Source organism: Lithobates pipiens, unplaced genomic scaffold (assembly GCF_037356315.1).
Source record: "Lithobates pipiens isolate NorthernLeopardFrog02 unplaced genomic scaffold, aLitPip1_a1.2 Scaffold_8, whole genome shotgun sequence".
NCBI classification, from domain to species: Eukaryota; Metazoa; Chordata; class Amphibia; order Anura; family Ranidae; genus Lithobates; species Lithobates pipiens.
In genome coordinates this window covers 74,674,915-74,702,088 of record NW_027507903.1, presented here as the reverse complement: position 1 = coordinate 74,702,088, position 27,174 = coordinate 74,674,915, and the positions used below count along the sequence as shown (strand labels likewise).

The 27,174-nt window shown below is 43.2% G+C and overlaps 1 protein-coding gene across 2 annotated transcripts in view; it reads left to right on the top strand.

Annotated features, from left to right (window-relative positions):
- MYO5C (myosin VC) overlaps positions 1-27,174 on the top strand; it is a 214,649-nt gene that overhangs the window by 40,658 nt on the left and 146,817 nt on the right. For both annotated transcript variants that reach the window (XM_077472579.1, XM_077472578.1), the window contains exon 2: positions 17,369-17,479. In XM_077472579.1, the coding sequence (XP_077328705.1) occupies positions 17,369-17,479 (111 nt within the window). The remainder of the gene's footprint in view (positions 1-17,368; positions 17,480-27,174) is intronic.

The window sequence follows — 27,174 nt, the reverse complement described above, 5'->3', positions numbered from 1 at the left end:
GTCGGGAAGCGGTTACATTTTTTTTTTAAATGATTGATACGTGCCCCCCAGGGCAGTACCCAGACCCCTATAACCCCTTTATGGCCAATTACTTGCATATAAGCCTTCAAAATGGCCACTTTTTTCCTGTTCCGCACCCATAGACTTCAATGGGGGTTCGGTGTTTGGGCTAGAACATTTCCCCCCTGTTGGTGGGGTGTTCGGCCAATGTCTACTGCTAAGTAAATTTAGTCTGGCTCCCCTGTAATCAGTGGAGCAAGGGCTGATTATCTAGGGCTGCTCTGTGTTTCACAGGCTGCTGCTCTGTTACTTCCCCCATGTTCTAGAGGATTCTAGAAGTATAGTGGGAGGTAGGACAGAACAAGCAGCCTGAATATTTATGGAACACCAGCCAATCCCTGGGGAGGTGTGCCCAGAAGGTGGAGGGAGAGCCCATAAATAGTCTGAGGCCTCAGCAGGTGAGGTGTTCCTGGGTCCATTCCTGCAGGAAGTGACCCCTGTTAGGGGGCTCTGCTCCCCTTATGCAGGTTCTAGAGGAAGTCATGAAGAAGTCACTGAAGTTCCAGCTAGGCTTAGCTGGGGGGCCTCTTTGAAGATCTGTGTCTGGGGATAAAGTTGAGTCTGGAGAAGCTCACTGGAGAGACCTAGGAAGAAGTTGGTGGGAAAGAGTCCAGCTGTCCTGTGGTTGTGTCAGTCTACATCTCCCTCACTAAGAAGAGCCTCCGAATATCGTCAGGAGTCAACTGATGTTCTTGTGGCTGAGTGAGTAAATGACCCCAGTGCTGAAGAATAGTGACAGTGTGTAGCTTTTAACTCTGGAAGAAGTACAAGTCACCAACATCCTAGAGATCCTGTGGGACATTCAGTAGTTTTGCGCAGTGCAGCCAGAAATTGAGTCCTGAAGTTATCCAGTTCTACAGTTTTCAGGGTATCCTATCCTCCCTCTTCCTATCCCAGTTCATTGTTCCCAATAAAAACCCTAAAAAGAACCACTAGACGGTTTTCTTAGCCAGTGGAAGAATGAGGAAAATTCTGTGTGCCTGGCTGTGTATGCTGGGAAAATAAAACTGTATTCACCTGCAGCTCCTACTGGGGTGTGCTACACTAGTAACACTAGTAATGTGGGCACATGCATAATGTTTTGCATTAATTGTTCTATATAAAAATAGAAAATATCCAACTTACGCGTTTTGCACAGTTGATGTCAACACCATCACAACCCTGATGATGTCATTTGTGATGAAACTCGTACAACGGGACTTATGACGTCAGCATGCTGGACGCTGTGACCATATTTTTGGTTTGAGACAAGTGCTGTATTTTCCATTCACATGTGAGTTTACTACCTAATAAATGTAAAGGTATTTATTGAATGTATTACACTATGAAAGTCTTTCTATCTATATTTTTATGAGGATGCGTCCTATACATGCCTGTTGACTCTTGCTGACCACTGAGGTATTGATTAAGCCCCGGACAACCGGTTGTTAGGTATCAATGTCATTGAAGTAAACAGGAGATCTTGATCTGATATCATTGAGCTTTTTGTGACCACTGTATAATCTGAGGGTCCACTACGTCTGGTAAGCTGCATGGCTAGATCACAGTGGTGCTGAGTGTTATCTTCTTCACATTGAAGCCGGAGTTGGGCTCTTCTTTTTCATCTATGGTTATTGCGGACTCATTTGTTTGAAATAATATCAGCTATTTTATATATTATATGGACACTTTATTTTAGCACAGCATCTATTGGTGTTTTTAATGCATTAATTGTGTGAATTAATTTTTCACCAACCTTATGCAATGTGTAGTAAATAATAGCAATGTACTTTAAAAATAATTTATGTATGCATGTTTAAGTATGTAAACTATGCATTAAACCATCACAAACTGCAACAATAATCCCCTATACATGAGTGAGATAACCACATAGCTCTATAGCAGGGGTCTCCAAACTGCGGCCCTTTGCTTGCCTTTATCCGGCCCTTGGAGCACTATTCCATCCACTGACACCAACAATGGGGCATCATTCATGTTGCTGACACCAACAATGAGGCACTATTCCTCCAGCTGACACCATCAAAAGGGCACAATTCTTTCCATTGACACCAACGTTGGGGCATAAGTCCTCCCACTGACACCAAAGATATAGTATTGTTTACTCTAGCTTGACACCTGGACATTTTCTACTCCCAATGGCCATGGTCCGGCCCCCCTAAAGTCTGAAGGACAATAAACTGGCCCCTTGTTTAGAAAGTTTAGAGACCCCTGCTCTATAGCAAAGGTGGATAATTCTCTCGAAGCCTCGCTGCCCTCTAGGACTGGGGTTGTCCTCAGAACTCTGTAAAGATAATGAAAGTAAGAGGGTGCTGGCCTAGTGCATTATCTCACAATATTTGTATTAGGTGTCAATAAAATAAAATAGGTACTAATCATAAAAATAGGTAGTATCAAGCCACTCAACGTGGTGGCGGTGGCAGTATGTGGTATATTTTTCCACGAAAGTGGAGCTGCCCTTTAAGCAGGTGTAAATTGGATAAGTTTAGTTTCAGGTTGTATTGTTTTCAAGAAAACGACTGCGTTTACAAATGATTGTTTATAACCGACACCACTAGAAAGGGTTGGCTAGCTGCTAATTAAAAAAATGGATTATCTGCAATCACGAACCATTTTTCGCTATCCAGTGATTGCTCTGACAGTAACGACACATCCTATAAACATAGAACTGCAACCCACCATTAAAAAATGTAACCCATTGACAATAAAACTTTAAAAATATAAAAGTTATCTTCTGAACGCTGCAAATAGCCTCATTCCCCAAAAAGATGCCCTACATTGCAGAAGTGGCAGGAAGAGGTGAACAAAATCATGAAGGCAGAGAGATGGGTCAATTTTACTAGCGATAGGGAGGAACAATTTAAGAATATTTGGTCTAGTTAGATGTATTATTTTCTTGAAATGGACAATCCTGTCTGAACACACCCAACATTAGACATGTTACCTTGATTATCCAACACCAATAGGTTATCTATCACCTCATGAACCACACACCCCTGGTCCTCGGAGCACTGAGCGAGTATTAGTAAACCAGTAAACCACGTGTACACTAGTAAGGTCTTGTTGTTTTCTGTAATTTCTTCCTTTCCTGGTTCTTGTCTTTTCTACTGTCTTCAGGTGGCGGCTGATGTTTTTTTTTCTGGGGGTGGCAAACAATGTTGTCTCCCCCCCCCCCCCCCCCATGTGGGTCGGTCGGTCGGCCCCGCTCTTATCCCATCTATGGCACGGGCAGAGCTTCCCTCCTGGTCCTGGCTTCTCCTACGTCTCCTCACGACAGCCATGCATCTCCTCCTACTAGGCCAATAGGATTGCTTCTCCTTTCGGCCAACCAGGAAACGGGACCAACTTCCTGATTGGCCCAAAGGAGAATCAGTGTGACAATAAAGAATATTCATTTGCTATTGTCACACAACTGGGTAGGCTTGGGGCACAGTACTCTGCGCCTCGAGCCCACCCTTTTTTAAGCCTATTAGAGCCTCAGACTCTAATCACATGCTTAAAAAAAAGGGGGGGGGGGCACCACTACTGTCTCCTAGACAAAGAGATTTACTACAGGTTCCCTTTATTTCCCAATTATACTCTACAGTGGATTGTGGTACGTTTTTTTCCCTCCACTGCTCATATAACTATCACACTTCACTAATGATACACAAGGAATTTGTGTATCAGATATGCGATTATTTACAACTTATTTTGTCTATGTTACATGATATAGGGAATTTATGATGTGTAATTCATGATATCTTCGTTGTTTCTTTCACTACTGAAGACAGTCTTTTTCCATTTTGTTTTTTATTTTCTACAGCAATGTTCTTTATGTATACTTTTGCATATAAACTTTTCAATAAAAGTTGATTATAGAAAAAAAAAAAAAAAAAAAAAAAAAAAAAAAATATATATATATATATATATATATATATATATATATATATATATATATATATATATATATATATATATAAAACGTTCTAAATCTTCCAGTGGTTGCTCTTGTGATACTTGTTTTATGACTGTTAAACCTGCATACAGCACTTCCCACCTGCATACAGAATTCTTCCCCAGTTAGGTGTATTGATACCGATGATGTCATCTGCTTGTGACAGTGAGCGTGATTTTATATCCTGAACACTAAACGGCTCCTAACGTACTCTGCGTATTTTCTGTTACCTAAGGGAGGGTGTCTTAGAATAGGGTGTAACATAATGCCCCTGATTGAGTAAACAGCTTAGTGTTGACTTGTTAGGCTGGGCTTTTTCAAGAAGTAATATTCACACGAAATGTACCATTTACCAATGGAGGCGTCGGGATCTCCGAAGAGAACTAACAAGTCACTAACTTGCCTCCTACATGCATTTTCCTGTGATCCCACTTCATTATGATTTACAAAACCTTGCTGAGTTGTTGGATGGCTGCATTTTTCTGAGCATATCATAAACTTGTTGCAAGTTTTTTTTTTTTTTACTGATGCTTGTGTCCATTGTGGCCATTGCATTTAGTAAATTTTCACATATATTTTATGGTTTTCGGCTACGTTATTGTATATTGTGCAACTAAAATATAACGATAAATAAATTTTTCCTTGAATTATACTTTTTTTCTTTCGTTTTGAATGGAGAGGAGAGGGTAAAAGAAAATCCCAAATTTTGGGTTGTCCCCATAACAGCAATAGAAGGGAAATCTTCCAACGGGGACACTAGTTCTGGTGACTCTGATACCAGCCAGAGATCCCACATTTGGGTGATTCCCTCACTATCGCGGGACAGGATATGAATGGAAATCTCCCCAATGGTTACAGATGGCAAAAAAAAAAAACCTTACAGGGGTTATATCCCTCCCATATTCTATGCAAAACTATAACAAAAAATGCCTTTAGTTCTACTTTTGAAAAAGAAATAACACCTGTAAGGAAATTGCATAAAATACTAGTATGCATTGCTGCCACCACTGAGAGGGCTTACATCTTCCCCCATTCTTCCTTCCGAGTTCGCCGGCTCTGGCTGTATGTGTGGCCAGAGCCGCAATGACGTCACTGCTGCACATGCTCGCGGGAGCCCTCAGCTCCTGGCGCGAAGCTCTGAGGGTAAAGTCACTGGCTGCATCCAGAGTAAATATCTTCTAAACGGTGCACGTTTAATCTTATAAGAAATCCTTCTTAAAGAGGAACTGCAGTCTGCTCACATAATTTGTAATAAAAACATCTTTGCCATTCTGAAGCTTCTCTCCAACCACTCTGCATATTATTTTATGTAGCAAGGTCCCAGGCCTCCTATAGGCTGCTTTCACACTGAGGCGCTTTGCAGGGGATAAAGTGCTAAAAATAGCGTCTGCATAGTGCCCTGAAACAGCCGCTGCTGTGTGTCCAGCATGAATGCCCGAGGGCTTTCACACTGGAGTGGTGCGCTTGCAGGGTGTTCAAAAAAGTGCTGCAAGTTCCATCTTTGGAGTGCTGTAGGAGCGGTGCATATACCGCTCCTAAAGCGCCTCTTCCCCTTGAAAACAATGGGGCAGCTCTGCAAACCAGCGTGCTTTGTGGGCGGTTTTAACCCTTTTTTGGCCGCGAGTGGCAGAAGCGCCGCTAAAACTACGGTAAAGCGCTGCTAAATATAGTGCCGCTTTACCGTCAGCGCACGCAATGCCCCAGTGTGAAAGTAGCCTTAGTCTAATGAGAACCTCCAGAGCCAGGAACAGCTGACATCCTTCTGTATAGAGTGGGTTGCAAGGCATAGTGGGTGTTATGTGAGGTAGATTCATAGGCGCCAGACATTTCTTGAATGCAAAGAGATTTATCTTCTCTTGAACAGACTTGTGGGAGAGGGTTTAGGGCCAGGACACCCTTAGGTAGTGGCAATGTCAATTGGCAGACTCCGAGACTTCTACAGGTAGACAGCCATGCAGGGAAAGGCATCCAGCAAGGCACCACATTTGCATGTGTAAGAGCGCTATCTCCTATGGCAACAGTTTTAGAACAGTTTCTAACACACATTGTAACAAACTCCTTTACTTTTGCACAATCACTTTTTGTAGCTCCTCAGCCCACTGAGCTCCCAGTCTCTCTCACTAGACTTGCTGATTCACTGACACCGAATCCTATGAGCTCTTCTAATCTTCCTCAAGCGTCACCCCCGCTTCCCGGCTGGGTCCCTGGCTTGGCACTCCACCCATTTTCACATTTAACATTTAGTTAAATGTGCAAATCAGATGTGCTCTGTCACATTAGCATCCATGTAAGGTCAGCAGGTCAGCATTTTCTGCTGCTTTTAAAATGTAACATCTAAACAGTCCGTCGGATTTACAAATACTGTATTTAAGTATATAAGCTCCGTTTTGTGTTGAAATTAATTGTGAAATCTAAAACTCCGGTGGGTGTAACAAGATTTGTCTTGCTTTTTTATTTTTTTTATTTGTTGATCTGAAAAATGATCCGATCCGTGACTCTGATCCGAGGAACGATCCGATCCGTGAGTTTTTTCATCCGTTGCACCCCCACTATGTATAGACTTACATGTACCGTTTACGGTTGTTCCTGGAAGTAAGAGAACGTTTGGTCTTCTTGGACCTCAAGTTGAACACTGTTGACTATCTCTGTCTTTCTCATTGTTGTTAGACAAATAGACTGACTGTGTACCTGCTATTATTCAGTCTCTCATGTACAGTAGGTGTGCCAGATTTTATATTTTATTTGTTGCTCTATTGTTTCTGTTTATGTAAGAGGTACAGTGCCTTGCGAAAGTATTCGGCCCCCTTGACTTTTCAACCTTTTGCCACATTTCAGGCTTCAAACATAAAGATATAAAATTTTAATTTTTTGTCAAGAATCACCAACAAGTGGGACACAATTGTTGAGTGGAACGAAATCTGTTGGATATTTTAAACTTTTTTAGCAAATAAAAAACTGAAAAGTGGTGCGTGCAAAATTATTCGGCCCCTTTACTTTCAGTGCAACAAACTCACTCCAGAAGTTCAGCGAGGATCTCTGAATGATCCAATGTTGTCCTAAATGACTGATGGTGATAAATAGAATCCACCTGTGTGTAATCAAGTCTCTGTATAAATGCACCTGCTCTGTGATAGTCTCAGGGTTCTGTTGAAAGCGCAGAGAGCATCATGAAGACCAAGGAACACACCAGGCAGGTCCGTAATACTGTTGTGGAGAAGTTTAAAGCCGGATTTTGATACAAAAAGATTTCCCAAGCTTTAAACATCCCAAGGAGCACTGTGCAAGTGATCATTTTGAAATGGAAGGAGTATCAGACCACTGCAAATCTACCAAGACCTGGCCGTCCCTCTAAACTTTCAGCTCAGACAAGGAGAAGACTGATCAGAGATGCAGCCAAGGGGCCCATGATCACTCTGGATGAACTGCAGAGAACTACAGCTGAGGTGGGAGAGTCTGTCCATAGGACAACAATCAGTCGTACACTGCACAAATCTGGCCTTTATGGAAGAGTGGCAAGAAGAAAGCCATTTCTCAAAGATATCCATAAAAAGTCTCGTCTAAAGTTTGCCACAAGCCACCTGGGAGACACACCAAACATGTGGAAGAAGGTGCTCTGGTCAGATGAAACCAAAATCCAACTTTTTGCCCACAATGCAAAACGATATGTTTGGTGTAAAAGCAACACAGCTCATCACCCTCAACACACCATCCCCACTGTCAAACATGGTGGTGGCAGCATCATGGTTTGGGCCTGCTTTTCTTCAGCAGGGACAGGGAAGATGGTTAAAATTGAGGGAAAGATGGATGCAGCCAAATACAGGACCATTCTGGATGAAAACCTGTTGGAGTCGGCAAAAGATCTGAAACTGGGACAGAGATTTATCTGCCAACAAGACAATGATCCCAAACATACAGCAAAATCTACAAAGGAATGGTTCACAAATAAACGTATCCAGGTGTTAGAATGGCCAAGTCAAAGTCCAGACCTGAATCCAATCGAGAATCTGTGGAAAGAGCTGAAAACTGCTGTTCACAAACGCTCTCCATCCAACCGCACTGAGCTCGAGCTGTTTTGCAAGGAAGAATGGGCAAGAATTTCAGTCTCTCGATGTGCAAAACTGATAGAGACATACCCCAAGCGACTTGCAGCTGTAATCGCAGCAAAAGGTGGCTCTACAAAGTATTAACGCAAGGGGGCCGAATAATTTTGCACGCCCCACTTTTCATTTTTTTATTAGTTAAAAAAGTTTCAAAAATCCAATAGATTTCGTTCCACTTCACAATTGTGTCCCACTTGTTGGTGATTCTTCACAAAAAATACAAATGTTATATCTTTATGTTTGAAGCCTGAAATGTGGCAAAAGGTTAAAAAGTTCAAGGGGGCCGAATACTTTCGCAAGGCACTGTATATTCATCATGGCATTGTAGGGTTGAGTTTTGTAGCCTTGTATTTGACTGCTACTCAGATATGGCATTGTACTCTTTATGTGACTACCTATCCTAGTCTTTTTTATTCAATAAAGCACGCCTGATTTATATAAACATAAATAATAATCACAAAGTGGATTTTACTACCACTTTAATCTCACTCAAACTTATCCTGGCCCGTTGGCTGATGCTAAGAAAGTTCCTGGAACTTGGTATTGATTTTCTGGATCACTATAAATCATTATGGAACCAGACAATTTCCATAATAGCAAATTATGGTTAGCAAATGCATAACTAACGTTATTGACAGGTGTATAAAAGTAGTTTGCATAGAGCAGCCATTGGTTCCTCTAGGTTTCTGGGGGGTGTCATAAGCTGTGGCTGATCTCTGTTTGCTGGTACCTGCATAGTTCCAGGGTCAACGGCACTTGGCACCTATTATCTTTTCAATTATGTTTAAAGCTGGCCATACACTAATAGGGCTCTTTCAGACAGGCGGTAAGCAGGCGGTAAGCCCACTGCCCTCTGAAAAGCGATCCCTGGAGAAGAGCGCTCCGACAACGTCTGGTAATGCCTGAGCGGGTGACGTTCGTACGTAACGTGACGACGTTATTTCGTTACGTTCAGGCACGTTCAGGCTAGTAGCCAATAGCTTTGGTCTAGGAATTTGATCTGAGCATGCGTAGCAATTTGTCCGATCGGAATTCTCTACACACAATCGGACAAAGTCCGATTGGATCATGTTGTCGGAAAGTTTTATAGCCCAGCTCTAAAAACGTTGTCTGTCGGATATTCCGACGGAAACAGTCCGATGGAGCCCACACACAGTCGGATTATCCGACAACACGGTCCGATTGGACATTTTCCGTCTGAATGTCTGTCTGACTGTGTGTACAAGGGCTAAGACTATGTGGGTGATCTGGGGGGGACAGTAAAACTTTAGCTTAACCACCTGTTTTTACTGTCCCAAGGCTGCCCATGTTAAAGAGACCTTAGAAAGTGAGGAGAAATATCCCCAACATGGTAATAAAAACCTGACACATTTTTGAACCTTCCTCAAGCTAGCCCATACTTAAAAAAATTTTTTGAGAGGATTTATACTTAAAATACAGCAAAACAATTAAAAAATAATAATGCTTAAAAAATTACTTCTTATGCCGCGTACACACACAGACTATCAAGTCAGCCGGACCAGAGTCCGTCGGACAATCCGCTCGTGTGTGGGCTCTGGCGGACTTTTTGTTCCCAAAAGTCAGACGGACTTAGAAAGAAGTTTTGACTCAAAATGGTCCGCTGGACTTTTGAAATGAACGGACTTGCCCACATGTGGAGAAAAGTCCGTTCATCCCCCCAAAGTCCATTACAGGCCCTTATCCGAGCACGCAGTCCGGCTGGTCAGGAAAGGGGGTGGGGAAGAATGAGCGCCCCCCCCCCCCCTCCTGAGCTGTACCAGGCCGCGTGCCCTCAACATGGGGGGTGCTTTAGGGAAGGGGGACCCTGCCGCCCCCCCACCCCAAAGTACCTTGTCCCCATGTTGATGAGGACAAGGGCCTCTTCCCGACAACCCTGGCTGTTGGTTGTTGGGGTCTGCGGGCGGGGGGCTTATCGGAATCCGGGAGCCCCCTTTAATAAGGGGGCCCCTAGATACCGGCCCCCCACCCTATGTGAAAGAGTATGGGGTACGATGTACCCCTACCCATTCACCTGGTGAAAAAAGTGTAAATAAAAAACACAACACAAGTTTTTAAAATAATTTATTAGACAGCTCCGGTGCTCTTCCGTCTTGGGGGGTCTTCTCGCCAGACTCCTCCACTATTTTCTGCTCTTTTACTAGCTCTTTTACTAGCAGAGGAGCCCGGCTTTCTTCATCGTCACCGCCATCCGGGGTTTTTCTTCCGACTTCAGGGTCTTGTCCCGCTCTTTGGGGGTCTTGTCCCCCTCTTCGGTTCTTCTGCCAGGCCTCCACTATCTTCTTATAGCTCTTTTACTAGCGTTGAGCCGGTCTTCTGTCGCTGTCACTGTTGCCTTCTTCTCCCTTGCGTTGTTGACATCACACTCTCTCTGGCCGCAATGACAGGGACGTGTTGTGCGGCGACTTATATAGGGATAAGGGGCCGGGTCACTGGGTTATGTCACATGGTGACCCCGCCCCCTTATGATATCACAGTCCCAGCATCCTCCGGGACTGTGACATCATAAGGGACTGGGTCACCATGTGACATCACCCAGTGACCCTGCCCCTTGACCCTATATAAGTCGCCGCACAACGCGTCCCTGCCATTGCGGCCAGAGAGAGCATTGTGTCAACATCACAAGGGAGAAGAAGGCGACAGCGACAGGCAACAGCGACAGAAGACTGGGCCAACGCTAGTAAAAGAGCTATAAGAAGATAGCGGAGGCTCGGCAGAAGAACCGAAGAAGGGGACAAGATCCCCAAAGAGCGTGACAAGACCCCGAAGTCGGAAAAAGACCACCGGACAGCGGCAAAGACGAAGAAGAAGAAAGCTGGGCTCCTCCGCTAGTAAAAGAGCTAGTAAAAGAGCAGAAGATAGCGGAGGAGTCTGGCGAGAAGACCCCCCCAAGATGGAAGACCACCAGAGCTGTCTAATAAATTGTTTTAAAAACTTGTGTTGTGTTTTTTTATTTACACTTTTTTCACCAGGTGAATGGGTAGGGGTACATTGTACCCCATACTCTTTCACATAGGGTGGGGGGCCGGTATCTGGGGGCCCCCTTATTAAAGGGGGCTCCCGGATTCCGATAAGCCCCCGGCCCGCAGACCGCGACAACAAACAGCCTGGGTTGTCGGTTCATCAACTTGTGGACAAGGTGCTGTGGGGTGGGGTGGGGACACAACTCTGGAGGAGTGAAAACAGGAGGCACAGCAGACAGCAGCATTGTTAGTCTAGAGGGGAGGGGGGTAGTGTATAATGTATTAGCAGATTTAAGTACACTAAGTATTTGAAACCAAACTCCAGATCACACTTTATGACCAGTTACAGCAAACATTTTTTCCTTTTGGGATAAAGGTTTTGCATGAATAAATAAGAGTTTGTGCTGTGAAAAACAATAGATTTGCTGGCTGGATCAACAGATGAAAATAGAAGGGGGAACTAATTCAGCCGTCACATAAATTGGTAATATGCCATATAATAAATGTTTGTTTTGGGGTTTATTACTGCTTGAAACGTATTAAGCACAGTGCTACAGTACAGAGGTGTAGCTTAAAGCTTGTGGGCCCTGATGCAAAAGTTGACCTACACCCCCCACCCCCCCCACTACTTCCAACATGAGTGCAGGTACATCCACCGCATGCCAAGATACTCAAAGTGGCTTAAGAGTTTTGAGTTCCCAGAGTTCCTCTTTACATCAGAGGACAGGAATCACCACTGGAGAATCAGAGGACAGGGATCACCGCTGGAGAATCGGAGAACAGGGATCACCGCTGGAGAACCGGAGAACAGGGATCACCTCTGGAGAACCAGAGGACAGGGATCACCTCTGGAGAACCAGAGGACGGGGATCGCCGCTGGAGAATCAGAGGACAGGGATCACTGCTGGAGAATCAGAGGACAGGGATTACCACTGAAGAATCAGAGGACAGGGATCACCTCTCGAGAATCAGAGGACAGGGATCACCTCTCGAGAATCAGAGGACAGGGATCACCGCTGGAGAATCAGAGGACAGGGATCACCACTGAAGAATCAGAGGACGGGGATCACCTCTGGAGAATCAGAGGACAGGGATCACCACTGAAGAATCAGAGGACGGGGATCACCTCTGGAGAATCAGAGGACAGGGATCATCACTGGAGAATCAGAGGACGGGGATCACTGCTGGAGAATCAGAGGACGGGGATCACCACTGGAGAATCAGAGGACAGGGATCACCCCTGGAGAATCCTTGTGCTCCTCTCCATTCAGGAAATGGCTCACAGCTTTCCCAGCCAATGGGAACAGAGGGGTGTGGATTGTGGGAGGCAACATAGAAGCCCAATACTGGGGTGTGGCTGTGGGGCCCTAGAGGCAGATCGGAGCTGGATTTTCTGGAGGATATGATAACATGAAAGGGAGTCTGCAGGGACACCCTGGAGCTAGGGGCAGGGTTGCAATTGTGACCCCTGCAACCCCTTATGCTATGCCCATGCTACAGTATACATACGTAAAGTGGAACTACACTTTATCTGAGCATCGCAAGTCAAAAACGCTATGTAATTCATTTTTAATACTCAAAGCAAACTCCCTCATCCATTCAGGTCTCTATGCTTTATTTTGCTGAGAAACCACCTTGAAAAATACCCCCCTACTGTTTAGACAGGAGGTTTCCCTCCTTTGTTTATGTGTCTTTTTTGTCTCTTATGCGCCAGTTCTAGCCCCCACGCGGGCAGTCTAGGTGTCTTTGACATTGTTGTATGTTTTAAACATCAAAAAGTTTATTAGAAAACACGAAAAATGTTTACATCATTTGCATATGTAGAAAAGAAAAACAAGGCATAAATGGTACAAAAGCGCATTTAACATGTTCTATTGACCTTTATATCGCTGGTCCCCCACTTTCTATCTGCTTCAGGATGGTGACATAACCTATGGGGTGCAAGTCCTTGAATATAATTTGAATGATATCTCATTACTCCCATATTGGCCAATGTGGGGGTTCATGTAACAGTGTCATTTCAGTATGAGACCTCTTGAATTACACTTTGGCTCTATAACTAATACTTAGAGCCGGTTCACACAGGGGCGACTCAGATCCGACTTCAAGTCGCCCCAAGTCACCTCAGGTCGCACAACATGTAGAAATCAATGTAAGTGAATGAGAGCTGTCTTAATGCACACTACTGAAGTCGCTCCGACTTCAGAAAAGGTTCCTGTACTACTTCAATCCGACTTGTAGGCGACTGGTACTCATTGATTTCAATGGAGGTCGCCTCCAAGTCGGATCTCCGTCTATACGGAGGCGATTCTCAGAGAATTATCAGCTCTCAAAAGGAGTTCCCCCCTGAGAGCTCATTCTCTGATTGGCCATGGCAAGTCGCCTGGCCTGGGGCGACTTAAAGTAGTGTTGTAATTCGTGTCCAAGTCATGTCCAAGTCATGTCCAAGTCGCGTCCAAGTCGCATCCAAGTCGCCTCCAAAAGTCGTGTTGAAAGTCGTGTTGCCTCTGTGTGAACCGAGCCATTCAGTTTTTTTGCTAAGCATCTTATCTCCATACATATAGAAAGAAGAAAGGGAAAAAGTAGAGAAAGAAAAAAAAAAGAAGGGGGGTAGGGAAAAAAAGAAAGCAGGTGAAAAAGATACTTATAGACAAGAGATCCATACAATAGAGCAATTACAGTTAACTTCCAGTTTATCATAGCGTAACTTTCATTCAGTACATAGTATTAAAATTTGAAGAATTTGTTTTGTGTTCTTGAGCATTCATTGCCAGATTTTAGTTGTAACCTCACACCAGGCCACTGTAGGACTCTACAGGAGTTAAATGGCCAAGTATCCCTCCCTATTAGGTTGAGAGCTTATTTGCTTTCAACTCCTCAGACAGCCTGGAATAGAGGAACTCAAACCAAGGGGACCAAGTTTTATAAAACCTTTCCAATCTGTCATAAGACTGCACCAGTGTATCCTCCATCGCACAGATTTCAGAAACTCTGTCCAACCACTTGCCCACCGTTGGGATGCGAGTGGTTTGCCAGAGAATCGGAATCAGCACTTTAGCAGCGTTTAGTAAATGCTTAGTCAATGAATTTTTGTAACGTTTAAGTGTAGAATTAAAGATGTGTAATAAACAACAGGCTGCATTAAGTTTAATGTTCGTCTCTGTTCTTCGTACAATGATTGCCCTAACCTCGTCCCAGTAGGTAGTTAAGAGCGGACAACTCCACCAGACGTGTAAAAGGGTACCTACATCACCCCTGCATCTCTAACATTTGTCAGGAATCTGTGAGTTCCATTTGTTCAGTTTTGCAGGTGTGAGGTACCACCTAGTTTCTATGCGGTTTCCTGCATTTTTATGCTAAGTGAACATTTATATTAGATTGTAAGCTCTAACGAGCAGGGCCTTCTGATTCCTCTTGTACCAAATTGTAATGTAACTGTAATGTCTGCCCTCATGTTGTAAAGCGCTGAGCAAACTGTTGGCGCTATATAAAACCTGAATAATAATAATAATAATGTGACAATATGCAAGCATTTCTCCATTGGGCCTCTGTTATATTCATCTCAAGAGCGCTTGGCCACTTCCTCCTAAAACCCTCTTCCTGAAATGCAGCCGCACCCTGTAACCATGTATAGGAGACTGAAGTCACCCTATCACAGTGATCACCAGATACACAGACCGCTTCAAATTCCATCAGAGGCCTAGTAAAATCCTGTCTGTGTGTCTTATTGCTAATGTAGCTGCGAAGTCGATAATAGGACCACAGTGGTAAATGTGTTATCCCACTGTCTTTTTTTAATTGTAGTGAGATCTTTAAGTTTGCCATTGAGAAAACAGTCATCCGCTATCAATGGTCTGTCTATAATATGGTTTTGAAAAGCGAGATTCACAATTCCTGGGATAAATTCTGGGTTGTCCTTCAGGGGGGTCAATGGACTAATGGGTGAAGTCACTTGGCAATGTTTGGCTATGCTGTGAAGAGCTGCCATGGTTGTCTCCAGTAAAGGGTGAGGTTTTAACAGCCTCCTGAGACTTTCCCATGGAATCCATGGGCTGAAGCATAATGGGATGGGACTCAGACCCGCTTCCAACTATACCCAATCTTTGGAGTCACCGTGCCAGTCAATCACCCTCGTCATATGAAATACCAGATGGTAGTTCTTAAAGTGGTAGTAAACTCCCCTATCGTTTTCAGCCAAGGAAGCTGCCATCTTTGCCTCTGTTTAATCTTCAACTGCTATGGTGCTGCACATGTGATTCGTTATGACACCAGCCATTGGATGGTTTGATAGTTTGGCTGAGAGCACAGCCAATGTGCAGTTAGCATTCCCGGCATGGCTTTTTTTTTTTAACCGTTTAAATCAATGGGTTTACTTAGACTTTAAAATTAGGTAAACCCATCCCTCCTTTTTTTTTGGTTTGGTCAACAATGAAAATTTTATTCTAGATCTTGTGTGGTTCCACAGGTATTTAAAAAGCAGTGAGTGTAAGTTTTTGAAAAAGGATGTAGGATTTGGTATAGGCAGAGCCCGTAAGAGATATAGTAATCTGGGTAGTGAGGATTGCTGCCCGACCAAACCAAGAGAAATACCCTTTGTGCCAGGCTTTGAGGTCTTTTTCTATTGTTCGCAACAGTGGGGGGGAAATTTTGCTCGAAGACAGAGGAAATTTTTGGCGTAAGCCAAATTCCTAAATACTTGAGTGCCGTCCTTTCCCACTTAAACGGACAGATATCTTTTGGTTTTCATAAGCTCTTCTCCTGCCAAATTAATATTCATTGCCTCTGACTTTGTGTAATTTAAAATAAATAAAATTATGGAGAATAAAATATACATAATAATGGCATAATATATATAATAAAATATGGAGACATGTCCAAAGTGCGTAAAAGCCTTAATCAAGTTGAGTATTGTGGTGTGTGGTTGAGCAAAAAGAACAGCAAATCGTCTGCATATGCTGCTATTTTGAACACTCCGTCTAATAACTTAAACCCCCTGATTGAGTCATTTCTGTTTACCATTCTAATAAATGGCTCCAGCGATAAGAAAAACAGTAAAGGGGATAGGGGGCAACCCTGCCTAGTGCCATTAGTTATGCCAACCCTCTCCGACAAGGATCCATTTATTTTCAACCTGGCGGAGGGGTTTTGATAAATAGCAGAAATCCAGTCCATCATTTTGGAGCCCAGGCCTACATGTTCACACGTTGCCAACATAAAGTCCCAGGAGACTCTATCAAAGGCCTTCTCCACGTCCGTGGACAGGAGAAGACCCCTGATATTTCTGGTGTGTGCTGTATGTGACAGTAAGAGAGCTTTAAAGCTGGAGTCCACCGGGACTCCGCGTTTTTTTTTTTTCTTTAAAAGCCAGCAGCTACAAATACTGCAGCTGCTGACTTTTAAAATAGTGACACTTACCTGTCCAGCGCGCCCGAAGCCGATTTCTCGATCGTCTCACGGGTGCTGCCGCCGCCATCTTGGGTATGGGAATCAGGAAGTGGAGCCTTTCGGCTTCATTTCCCGGTTCCCTACTGCGCATGCGCGAGTCGCGCTGCGCAATAAGGACGGTCCCCGCTGCCTCTGGGATCTGTGTGTTTCCCAGCAGGCAGCGGGGGACTTTCGGAAAGGGGTGTAATCTACGCCCCTTTCCGCAGAGAGCTATCCCGGAAGTGGGTGCAGATACCTGTACTGTACAGGTACCTGCACCCCCCTCCCCCCTGAAAGGTGCCAATTGTGGCGCCGGAGGCGGGGAGGGTTCCGATGAGCGGAAGGTCCACTTTAGGGTGGACCTCTGCTTTAATGATGTTATCCTTAGCCTCTCTCCCTGGCAAAAAAAACCAACCTGCTCTGGTCCAATTAAACCAGCTAAGAGTGGGCTCAGTCTAGTGTTGATGTTTTAATATGATTTCTGCAATAAAAATGTATTGAACCAGAAAAACACCCCATTAGCATTTCTGGCCATGGCCATCTTGAGTAAGGGCCAGATGATCCATGTAGCATTTACTTCTTGGAATCCATCTGCCCATAGCTCAAGCATCCATACAGGTTAGTGTGCTTATCTAAATATAATAAACATTCCTATCTATTTACTAATGCTAGCAGCATAAGAATTAAAAATAATCAATGTTGATTGGAAGAGTGAAGTTCCACTTAAAAAAAAAAAAAAAGTGCTGGCAGAAAGTATAAAATGACTGCAGTTGGATGTTTGTTGGTGTACATGGTGCAGAAGTATTGTCTGAATGTAGTTGTGTCGTATTGTATAATTAAAAAAACAATTTTTTTTCCTTTTCTTGCAGTACAATCGGGTTTGGATCCCTGATGCAGATGAAGTTTGGAAATCTGCTGAAATCACAAAAGACCTGAAGATCGGGGACACTGTGCTTCACCTACGCTTAGAAGATGGCTCTGTAAGAAAGATGGGGGAGGGGCATTGATAAGTGAATATATTTTAGTAGAAGTTGGATTTGTTGCTTCTCAATGGTGACCATGTTATGATTAATTATAATACAATAGATAGAGTCACCGTTGCCTTTCACATATTTTTATAAAGGAGCGATTAAGTTATATTGGCATCTCCCTTTCCTCATAATGGGAGACACCTATTTACTCTACCTGATCACTCATAAGTGTTAAAAGGAAATTAGATACAGTGCCTTGCGAAAGTATTCGGCCCCCTTGAACTTTTCAACCTTTTGCCACATTTCAGGCTTCAAACATAAAGATATAAATTTTTAATTTTTTGTGAAGAATCACCAACAAGTGGGACACAATTGTGAAGTGGAACGAAATCTATTGGATTTTTGAAACTTTTTTAACTAATAAAAAAATGAAAAGTGGGGCGTGCAAAATTATTCGCCCCCCCTTGCGTTAATACTTTGTAGAGCCACCTTTTGCTGCGATTACAGCTGCAAGTCGCTTGGGGTATGTCTCTATGCCCACGTACACACGGTCGGAGATTTCCACAACCAAATCCGTCGGATTTTGCCCGTCGGATTTTGTCCGTCGGATCTTGTCCGAAACTGTTGCATACACACGGTCGGGCCAAGTTGGCGAAAAATCCGATCTTTCAGAACGTGATGACGTAATTTCGTTACGATGGGACTACGTTCAGGCTAGTAGCCAATAGCTTTGATGTAGGAATTTGATCTGAGCATGCGTGGCACTTGGTCCGATCAAAATTCTCTACACATGATCGGAATATGTCCGACCGGCCCAGTTGGTCGGGAAATATTTCCAACATGTTGGAAAATTGGGTCCGACGGAGATTCGGACGGAATCAATCCGATGCATACCACACACAGTCAGATTATCTGATGACACGGTCCGATAAGACGCATTCCGACAGATTATCCGACCGTGTGTACAAGGCTATCAGTTTTGCACATCGAGAGACTGAAATTCTTGCCCATTCTTCCTTGCAAAACAGCTCGAGCTCAGTGAGGTTGGATGGAGAGCGTTTGTGAACAGCAGTTTTCAGCTCTTTCCACAGATTCTCGATTGAATTCAGGTCTGGACTTTGACTTGGCCATTCTAACACCTGGATATGTTTATTTGTGAACCATTCCTTTGTAGATTTTGCTGTATGTTTGGGATCATTGTCTTGTTGGAAGATAAATCTCCGTCCCAGTTTTAGGTCTTTTGCAGACTCCAACAGGTTTTCATCCAGAATGGTCCTGTATTTGGCTGCATCCATCTTCCCCTCAATTTTAACCATCTTCCCTGTCCCTGCTGAAGAAAAGCAGGCCCAAACCATGATGCTGCCACCACCATGTTTGACAGTGGGGATGGTGTGTTGAGGGTGATGAGCGGTGTTGCTTTTACGCCAAACATATCGTTTTGCATTGTGGGCAAAAAGTTTGATTTTGGTTTCATCTGACCAGAGCACCTTCTTCCACATGTTTGGTGTGTCTCCCAGGTGGCTTGTGGCAAACTTTAGACAAGACTTTTTATGGATATCTTTGAGAAATGGCTTTCTTCTTGCCACTCTTCCATAAAGGCCAGATTTGTGCAGTGTATGACTGATTGTTGTCCTATGGATAGACTCTCCCACCTCAGCTGTAGTTCTAGGCAGTTCATCCAGAGTGATCATGGGCCTCTTGGCTGCATCTCTGATCAGTCTTCTCCTTGTCTGAGCTGAAAGTTTAGAGGGACGGCCAGGTCTTGGTAGATTTGCGGTGGTCTGATACTCCTTCCATTTCAAAATGATCGCTTGCACAGTGCTCCTTGGGATGTTTAAAGCTTGCGAAATCTTTTTGTATCCAAATCCGGCTTTAAACTTCTCCACAACAGTATTACGGACCTGCCTGGTGTGTTCCTTGGTCTTCATGATGCTCTCTGCGCTTTCAACAGAACCCTGAGACTATCGCAGAGCAGGTGCATTTATACAGAGACTTGATTACACACAGGTGGATTCTATTTATCACCATCAGTCATTTAGGACAACATTGGATCATTCAGAGATCCTCGCTGAACTTCTTGAGTGAGTTTGCTGCACTGAAAGTAAAATGGCCGAATAATTTTGCACGCACCACTTTTCAGTTTTTTATTTGTTAAAATTTTTTAAAATATCCAATAGATTTCGTTCCACTTCACAATTGTGTCCACTTGTTGGTGATTCTTCACAAAAAAATAAAATTTTATATCTTTATGTTTGAAGCCTGAAATGTGGCAAAAGGTTGAAAAGTTCAAGGGGGCCGAATACTTTCGCAAGGCACCGTATCTGTCTCCATCAATAGTGTCATGCTGCCAAATCCAACATTACTTCTTTTCCTCAATCTTGCTGTTATACTTGCATTTCAAACAAGAAAAGGGATGGCCACTTACTGGAGGCATAGATTTTCTGTTCATATCCAATCGGTAAATGCTGGATACTCCTTGAAATTTTCCACATTTTGGCACGTGTCAACCAAAAACGTAAATGCATTTTGTTGGGATTTTATGTAATAGACCAACACAAAGTGGCACATAATTGTGAAGTGGAAGGAAAATGAAGGAAGGAAAATGAGAATTGTTTTTTCAAATTTTTTTACAAAAATATATTTGAAAAGTGTGGGGTGCATTTGTATTCAGCCCCCTTTACTCTGATACCCCTAACTAAAATCGAGTGAAACCAATTGCCTTCAGAAGTCACCTAATTAGTAAATAGAGTCCACCTTTATGTAATTTAATCTCAGTATAAATACAGCTGTTCTGTGAAGCCTTCAAAGGTTTGTTAGAGAACCTTAGTGAACAAACAGCATCATGAAGGCCAAGGAACACACCAGACAAGTCAGGGATAAAGTTTAAAGCAGGGTTAGGATATTAAAAATATCCCAAGCTTTGAACATCTCACGGAGCACTGTTCAATCCATCATCCGAAAATGGAAAGAGTATGGCACAACTGCAAACCTTCCAAGACATGGCCGTCCACCTAAACTGACAGGTCGGACAAGGAGACCATTAATCAGGGAAGTAGTCAAGAGGCCCATGGTAACTCTGGAGGAGCTGCAGAGATCCACAGCTCAGGTGGGAGAATCTGTCCACAGGACAACTATTGGTCATGCACTCCACAAATCTGGCCTATATGGAAGAGCGGCAAGAAGAAAGCCATTGTTGAAAGAATGCCATAAGAAGTCCCGTTTTTGCAGTTTACAAGAAGCCATGTGGGAGACACAGCAAACATGTGGAAGAAGGTTCTCTGGTCAGATGAGACAAAAATTTTCCTTTTTGGCCTAAAAACAAAATGCTATGTGTGGCAGAAAACTAATACTGCACATCACCCTGAACACACCATCCCCACCGTGAAGCATGGTGGTGGCAGCATCATGTTGTGGCAATGCTTTTCTTCAGCAGAGACAAAGAAGCTGGTCAGAGTTGATGGGAAGATGGATGGAGTCAAATACAGGGCAATCTTAGAAGAAAACTAAGAGTAGAGAGTCTACAAAAGATTTGAGACTGGGACGGAGGTTCACCTTCCAGCAGGCAATGATCCTAAAAATACAGCCGGAGCTACAATGGAATGGTTTCGATCAAAGCATATTGATGTGTTAGAATGGCCCAGTCAAAGTCCAGACCTAAATCTGACTGGGAATCTGTGCCAAGACTTTTGCTGTTGACAGACATTCTCCATCCAATTGGACAGAGCTTGAGCTATTTTGTAAAGAAGAATGGGCAAAAATGTCACTCTCTAGATGTAAAAAAGCTAGTAGAGTAGAGCTGCATGATTCGTCCAGAATCGTTATGGCAATTTGTTTCCCGTTGACTAAAGTGTTTCACGATTCTTGCTATGCAAAGAATTCTGCACAGCCTTCAAAAGAAAGAAGGAAAAAAACGGTCAGTCTGCCAAGAATCACAACATTCTTTATCAGTTGAACTTAAAGAGGAAGTAAACCCTGATGAGTTTACTTCCTCTTTCATTCCCTGCAAAGGCAAAGCATAATGGACTACTATGCATCGCATAGTAGTCCATTATGTGTCACTTACCTGACACAGGAGCCAGCGAAGTCGCCGCTGTCCCCTGTAGTCCGCCGCATCCATCTTCTTGGTGGGGTCTCGCAGCTCCGCCGCTGTCATTCGGTGAAGCCGCGATGACGTCACTCCCGCGCATGCGCACGGGAGCCGACACGCGCGGCAGCTCCGTCGTTGAGAATGCCGCGCTAAGTGCGCCTGCACGCCACTGTCTACGGCGCATGCGCCGTAGACAGCAGTGCCTGTTTTCGGGCAAAAATCTCCTAAACCATATAGGTTTAGGAGATATTTCTTGGACCTACAGGTAAGCCTTAATCTAGGCTTACCTGTAGGTCAAAGTGGTTTGTAAGGGTTTACAACCACTTTAAGTAGAAACATTCTAACAATTTGTCAATGTAATAGGCTGTGTGTGTAAGTGGAATAAGTTTAACCACTTAACACTTAACTTAAACACTAAACCTCTTTCTGTCATTTGTTGGTTTCAAGTTAAAATAATTTTTTTTCCTAAAAAAATTACTTAAACCCCCCCCCCCCCCCCCAAAAAAAAAATTATATATTTTTTTAGTAGACATTCTGGAGAATAAAATTCTTATTATTATTATTATAAACTATTTATATAACGCCAACAGTTTATGCAGCGCTTTACAATGTATAGGGGGGGGGGGGGGGGGACAACACAATTACAGTACAGTTCAATACAAAAGGTACAGGAGGGCCCTGCTCGCAGAGCTTACATTCTAAAGGGAGGGGGTGCTGATACAAAAGGTAATAGCTGCAAAGAATGATTTGATGGGGGTGGCTCGGGGACAGTTAAGTGGGTGTGGGTAGGCTTCCCTGAATAAGTGAGTTTTCAGGGATCTCCTAAAGGGTGACAGGGTAGGGGCTGATTGGACAGACTGGGGCAGGGAGTTCCAGAGGATGGAAATGTTGGTTGTTGCAATATTTTACGTCACACTGTATTTGCTCAGTGGTCTTTCAAATGCAATTTTTTTGGAAAAAAATACTTTAAAGAATTAAAAAAAAAAAAAAAAAACTAACCAGTAAAGTTAGCCAATTTTTTCTTTTTGTATAATGTGAAAGACTTTACGTCTCAAGAATCGGGAGATAATTGTGATCTTTTTATTCTAAGCAAAAAAATCGTGATTCTCATTTTGACAAGAATTGTGCAGCTGTATGGTAGAGACATCCCCAAAAAGACTTGCAGCTGTAATTGTAGTGAAAGGCGGTTCTACAAAGTATTGACACCACTTTGTGTTGGTCTATCACATAAAATCCCAATAAAATATATTTATGTTTTTGGTTGTAACATGACAAAATGTGGAAAATTTCAAGGGGTATGAATACTTTTTTAAGCCACTGTACCTAAATTTGTCATGGAAGTCAAAGTCAAATGATGTCTACATTTCCCATTAACATAGATACACCGCACATCCCACTAGATGCTTTATTCTCGGCATTTATCCAAAGGATGTACTGAACGGCATCCATGCAGGAAATATACACAATCCCAGGAATGAGTGAAATATTTCATGGCTATTGTGCACTGATGTATAGTATATGACCCATAATACAGATGTATGGCACAGGGGAGTTTAAAGCGGAACTCCGGGCAACCAGCTAAATACAGCAGATAAATATTATTTTGCCTTCCACAGGAAATGCCATACCACACAATAAGATCACTCTCCTGGTTCACCTTTACAGCTCCCTGGGTTAGCTTTCTGCTCAATGTGTGTTGATGTTGTAGATTCATTCTCCAATGAGCAATGTGGAGGCAGAGGCTTGGAACTGGAAGCTGCAAAGTCGAATCAGGTGTAAGGTGTGTCAACTACCTGGAAGGGTAGGATTGCAGAAATGTGTAAATTACAAGATTGGCTTAAAGTGGAGTTCCACCCAAAAATGAAACTTCAGCTTTAAGCACTCCTCGCCCCCTTACATGCCACATTTGGCATGTATTTTTTTTTGGGGGGGGAGTGGGGGCTTCATTAGGAGGGGGACTTCCTGTCCCACTTCCTCCTTCCGCCCAGGGACCGCCAAGGCGACTCCTCCTTTTGCCTGTCCACTCCGGGAGTGCAGCGCGACTCGCTCATGCACCGTGCGTGCCCGGCCTCGAAGGCGAAAGCTGTCACGGCCGGGTGCCCAGAGTGGCAATGGAGGCGCTGGCGGGGAGGAGGGGGAGATCAGCGACACCCTGTTCGGCCGCATCACTGGACCGTGGAACAGGTAAGTGTCTGTTTGTTAAAAGTCAGAAACTACACTTTTTGTAGCTGCTGACTTTTAATAAACATAAAAAGCCTGGAATTCCCCTTTTACAGACTTACAGATTCTTTGGGAGGTTAAACAAAATGTATATGTACTGTAATTAAACCAGAAGGTCCGCTTTAAAAAAAGTTAAGCATTTTTGCATAAAATAAATATTTTAAAAACCAACTGATAGTGTAGTTCTACTTTTGCTGTCAAATTTGAGAATAACCCCATTATATGTTTAATATGTGATTACCATTCACACAGCATACCTAAAAATGTAGTTTTTTATCAAAATGTTCTTACATTTTGGCTCAGTTCACACCAGTGCGCTGTGTGACCTCGCTTGTGATTAGCGATGTTTGTGCAATGCGAACTCAGCCACACAGATTGTGTGACTAGAGTTGCATCGAATTCGGACCAATGTCTTGCAGGACCCTTTTTTTAGTCCGCACCAGAATCGTATCGCATGGGTGTTCACACCCATGCAATCCGATTCATGTCCAAACTGACAGTTCACACTGCGATATGCAAACTGATTTGGAGGTGTCATTAACTTTGTATTGACACCCACAGCAGTTTGCATAAGGCAATGTGAACTGCCTTGCAAGTCAAGTGCGATGCGGGATTTGCAGCATTCCTGCATCGCACCTATGTGAACCGAGCCAACAAATATTTCTGAAGAAAAGGCCTCTCAGCCAAATGCAAGCATTGTCTTGGTTCCAAACTTCCTAAGTGATTCCTTCATTAACATACAATGCAGCTGGTCAGCTTCTTTATCAGTTTACAACTGGTAATGAAGAGCTGCCAGCACAGTATAGACAGGGATAATTGCTTTAAACATTACTCCCCTACCCCATGCTAAATACAAAGCAATGATAGCTTGGTAAGATTTCTAAGCAAAAAAAGAAAAACACTTAAAAATGTAAATAGCATTTTTTTTCCGTTTTGCTATGTTAATGGGAACAGGTAAAATATATAAAGCAGGTGTTATCCCTGTTTGGCTGAAGAAGTGGAAATACACTTTAGGTCATGTTTTCTTTAGAAGTGAGTACTGACAGAATCCTAGTCAGTCTAATAGGGCAAACAACTAATGCTCACTGGGGAACACTAATTTGCTGTTATAAAGGTATACATAAAGTAAAATGTTTAGAATCACTGGTTAGTGGGCATCAAATACTGCAGCAAATATTAAAGGCAGGTCTCTATTATTGTGGTTACAGTGGGGAAAATAATAATTTGATCCCCTGCAGATTTTGTAAGTTTGCCCATTTACAAATGAAGGGCCTATAATTTTTATCATTGGTGTATTTTATATGATAGAGACAGAATAGCAACCAAAAATCCAGAAAGAACACATGATACAAATGTTATAAATGGAGTTATAGTTTGGTGAATAAAATAAGTATTTGATCCCCAAGCAAAACATGCCTTAGTACTTGGTGGAGAAAGCCTTGCTGGCAAGAACAGAAGTAAGCCCTTGTACACACGGCCGGAGAATCCGTCGGAATGTGTCCTATCGGACCGTGTCGTCGGATAATCCGACTGTGTGTGGTATGCATCGGACTGATTCCGTCGGAATATCCGTCGGACCCAATTTTCCAACATGTTGGAAATATTTCCCGACCAACTGGGCCGGTCGGACATATTACGATCATTTGTAGAGAATTTTGATCGGACCAAGTGCCACGCATGCTCAGATCAAATTCCTACATCAAAGCTATTGGCTACTAGCCTGAATGTAGTCCCATCGTAACAAAATTACATCATCACGTTCTGAAAGATCGGATCTTTCGCCAACTTTGTCCGACCGTGTGTATGCAATAGTTTTGGACAAGATCCGACGGACAAAATCCGATGGGAAAAATCCGATGGATTTGGTTGTGGAAATCTCCGACCATGTGTACAGGGGCTAAGACATTTCTTGCAGTTGGTTACCAAGTTTGCACACATATCAGTAGGGATTTTGGTCCACTCTTCTTTACAGATTTTTTCTAAATCCTTAAGGTTTCTTGGCTGCTGCTTGGCAACATGAAGTTTCAGCTCCCTCCCTAAATTTGCTTTAGAATTAAGGTCTGGAGACTGGCTGGGCCACTCCTTGACTTTAATGTGCTTCTTCCTGAGCTACTCCTTGATTGCCTTGGCAGTATGTTTTGGGTCGTTGTCATAATGGAAGACCCATCCACAACCCATCTTCAGTGTTCTGGCTGAGAGAAGAAGGCTCTCATCCAAGATTGTATAATACATGACCCTGTCCATTGACCCCCTAATGCGGCAAAGTTGGCCTGTACCTTTAGCAGAGAAACCGCCCCAAAGCATAATGTTTTCTCCTCCGTGCTTGGCTGTAGGGATGGTTTTCTTAGGGTCATAGTCATCATTTTTCTTCCTCCAAACACGGCGTATCAAGATAATGCTAAAGAGCTCAATTTTATTCTCATCTGACCACAGCACTTTCTCCCAATCCTTCTCTGTATCAATTAGATGTTCAGTGACAAACTTCAGATGGGCCTGTACACGTGCCTTCTTGAGGAGGGGACCTTGCAGCCGCTGCAGGATTTCAATCCATGGCAGCGTATTGTGTTACCAATGGTTTGTTTGGTAATTGTGGTTCCAACTGCCTCTAGATCCTTCACAGGCTCCCCCATTGTGGTTCTGGGCTGATCCCTCGCTCTTCTCATGATCATCCTTACCCCATGAGGCAAAATCTTGCATAGAGCTCTAGACAGGCAAATGATGATTATTTTTTATTTCTTCCATTTGCGAATAATTGCTCCAACAGTTGTCTTCTTCTCACCAAGCTTCTTGCTGATGGTCTTGTAGCCCATTCCAGCCTTGTGCAGGTCGACAATTTTGTCCCTGACATCCTTTGACAGTTCTTTGGTCTTACCTATGAAGGTGGGTTTGAATGGAAGAAAGAGATTCTGTGGACAGATGTCTTTTATACTCATAATGATTGTAGCTAGGAGCACCACAGGACTAATCTGTGTAGCAAATGAACACATACTGTAGTCAGGCTGTGAGAGACAGAATTATTTTGGTTGGTAGGGGATCAAATACTTATTTTGCTCACTGAACTGCAACTTAATTTATAACATTTGTATCGTGCTTTTTCTGGATTTTTTGGCCAATATTCTGTCTCTATCATTTAGAATACACCTATGATAACAGTCATAGACCCTTAATTTAATTTGTAAGTGGGCATACTTACAAAATTTTCAGGGGATCAAATAAATAGTTTCCTCACTGTATGTGTTTTATTCTATTTTCTTAAACGTATCTCAGTTCCCTGTGGTCTATATGAAGACATCTCTATGCTGAACATATAAACAGTGCATGTAAACCCTAGATCTAGTTTTCTTAAACTTCTAGTTCACCTTTACGTTCCATACAACTCCCCATGCACTGTCAACTG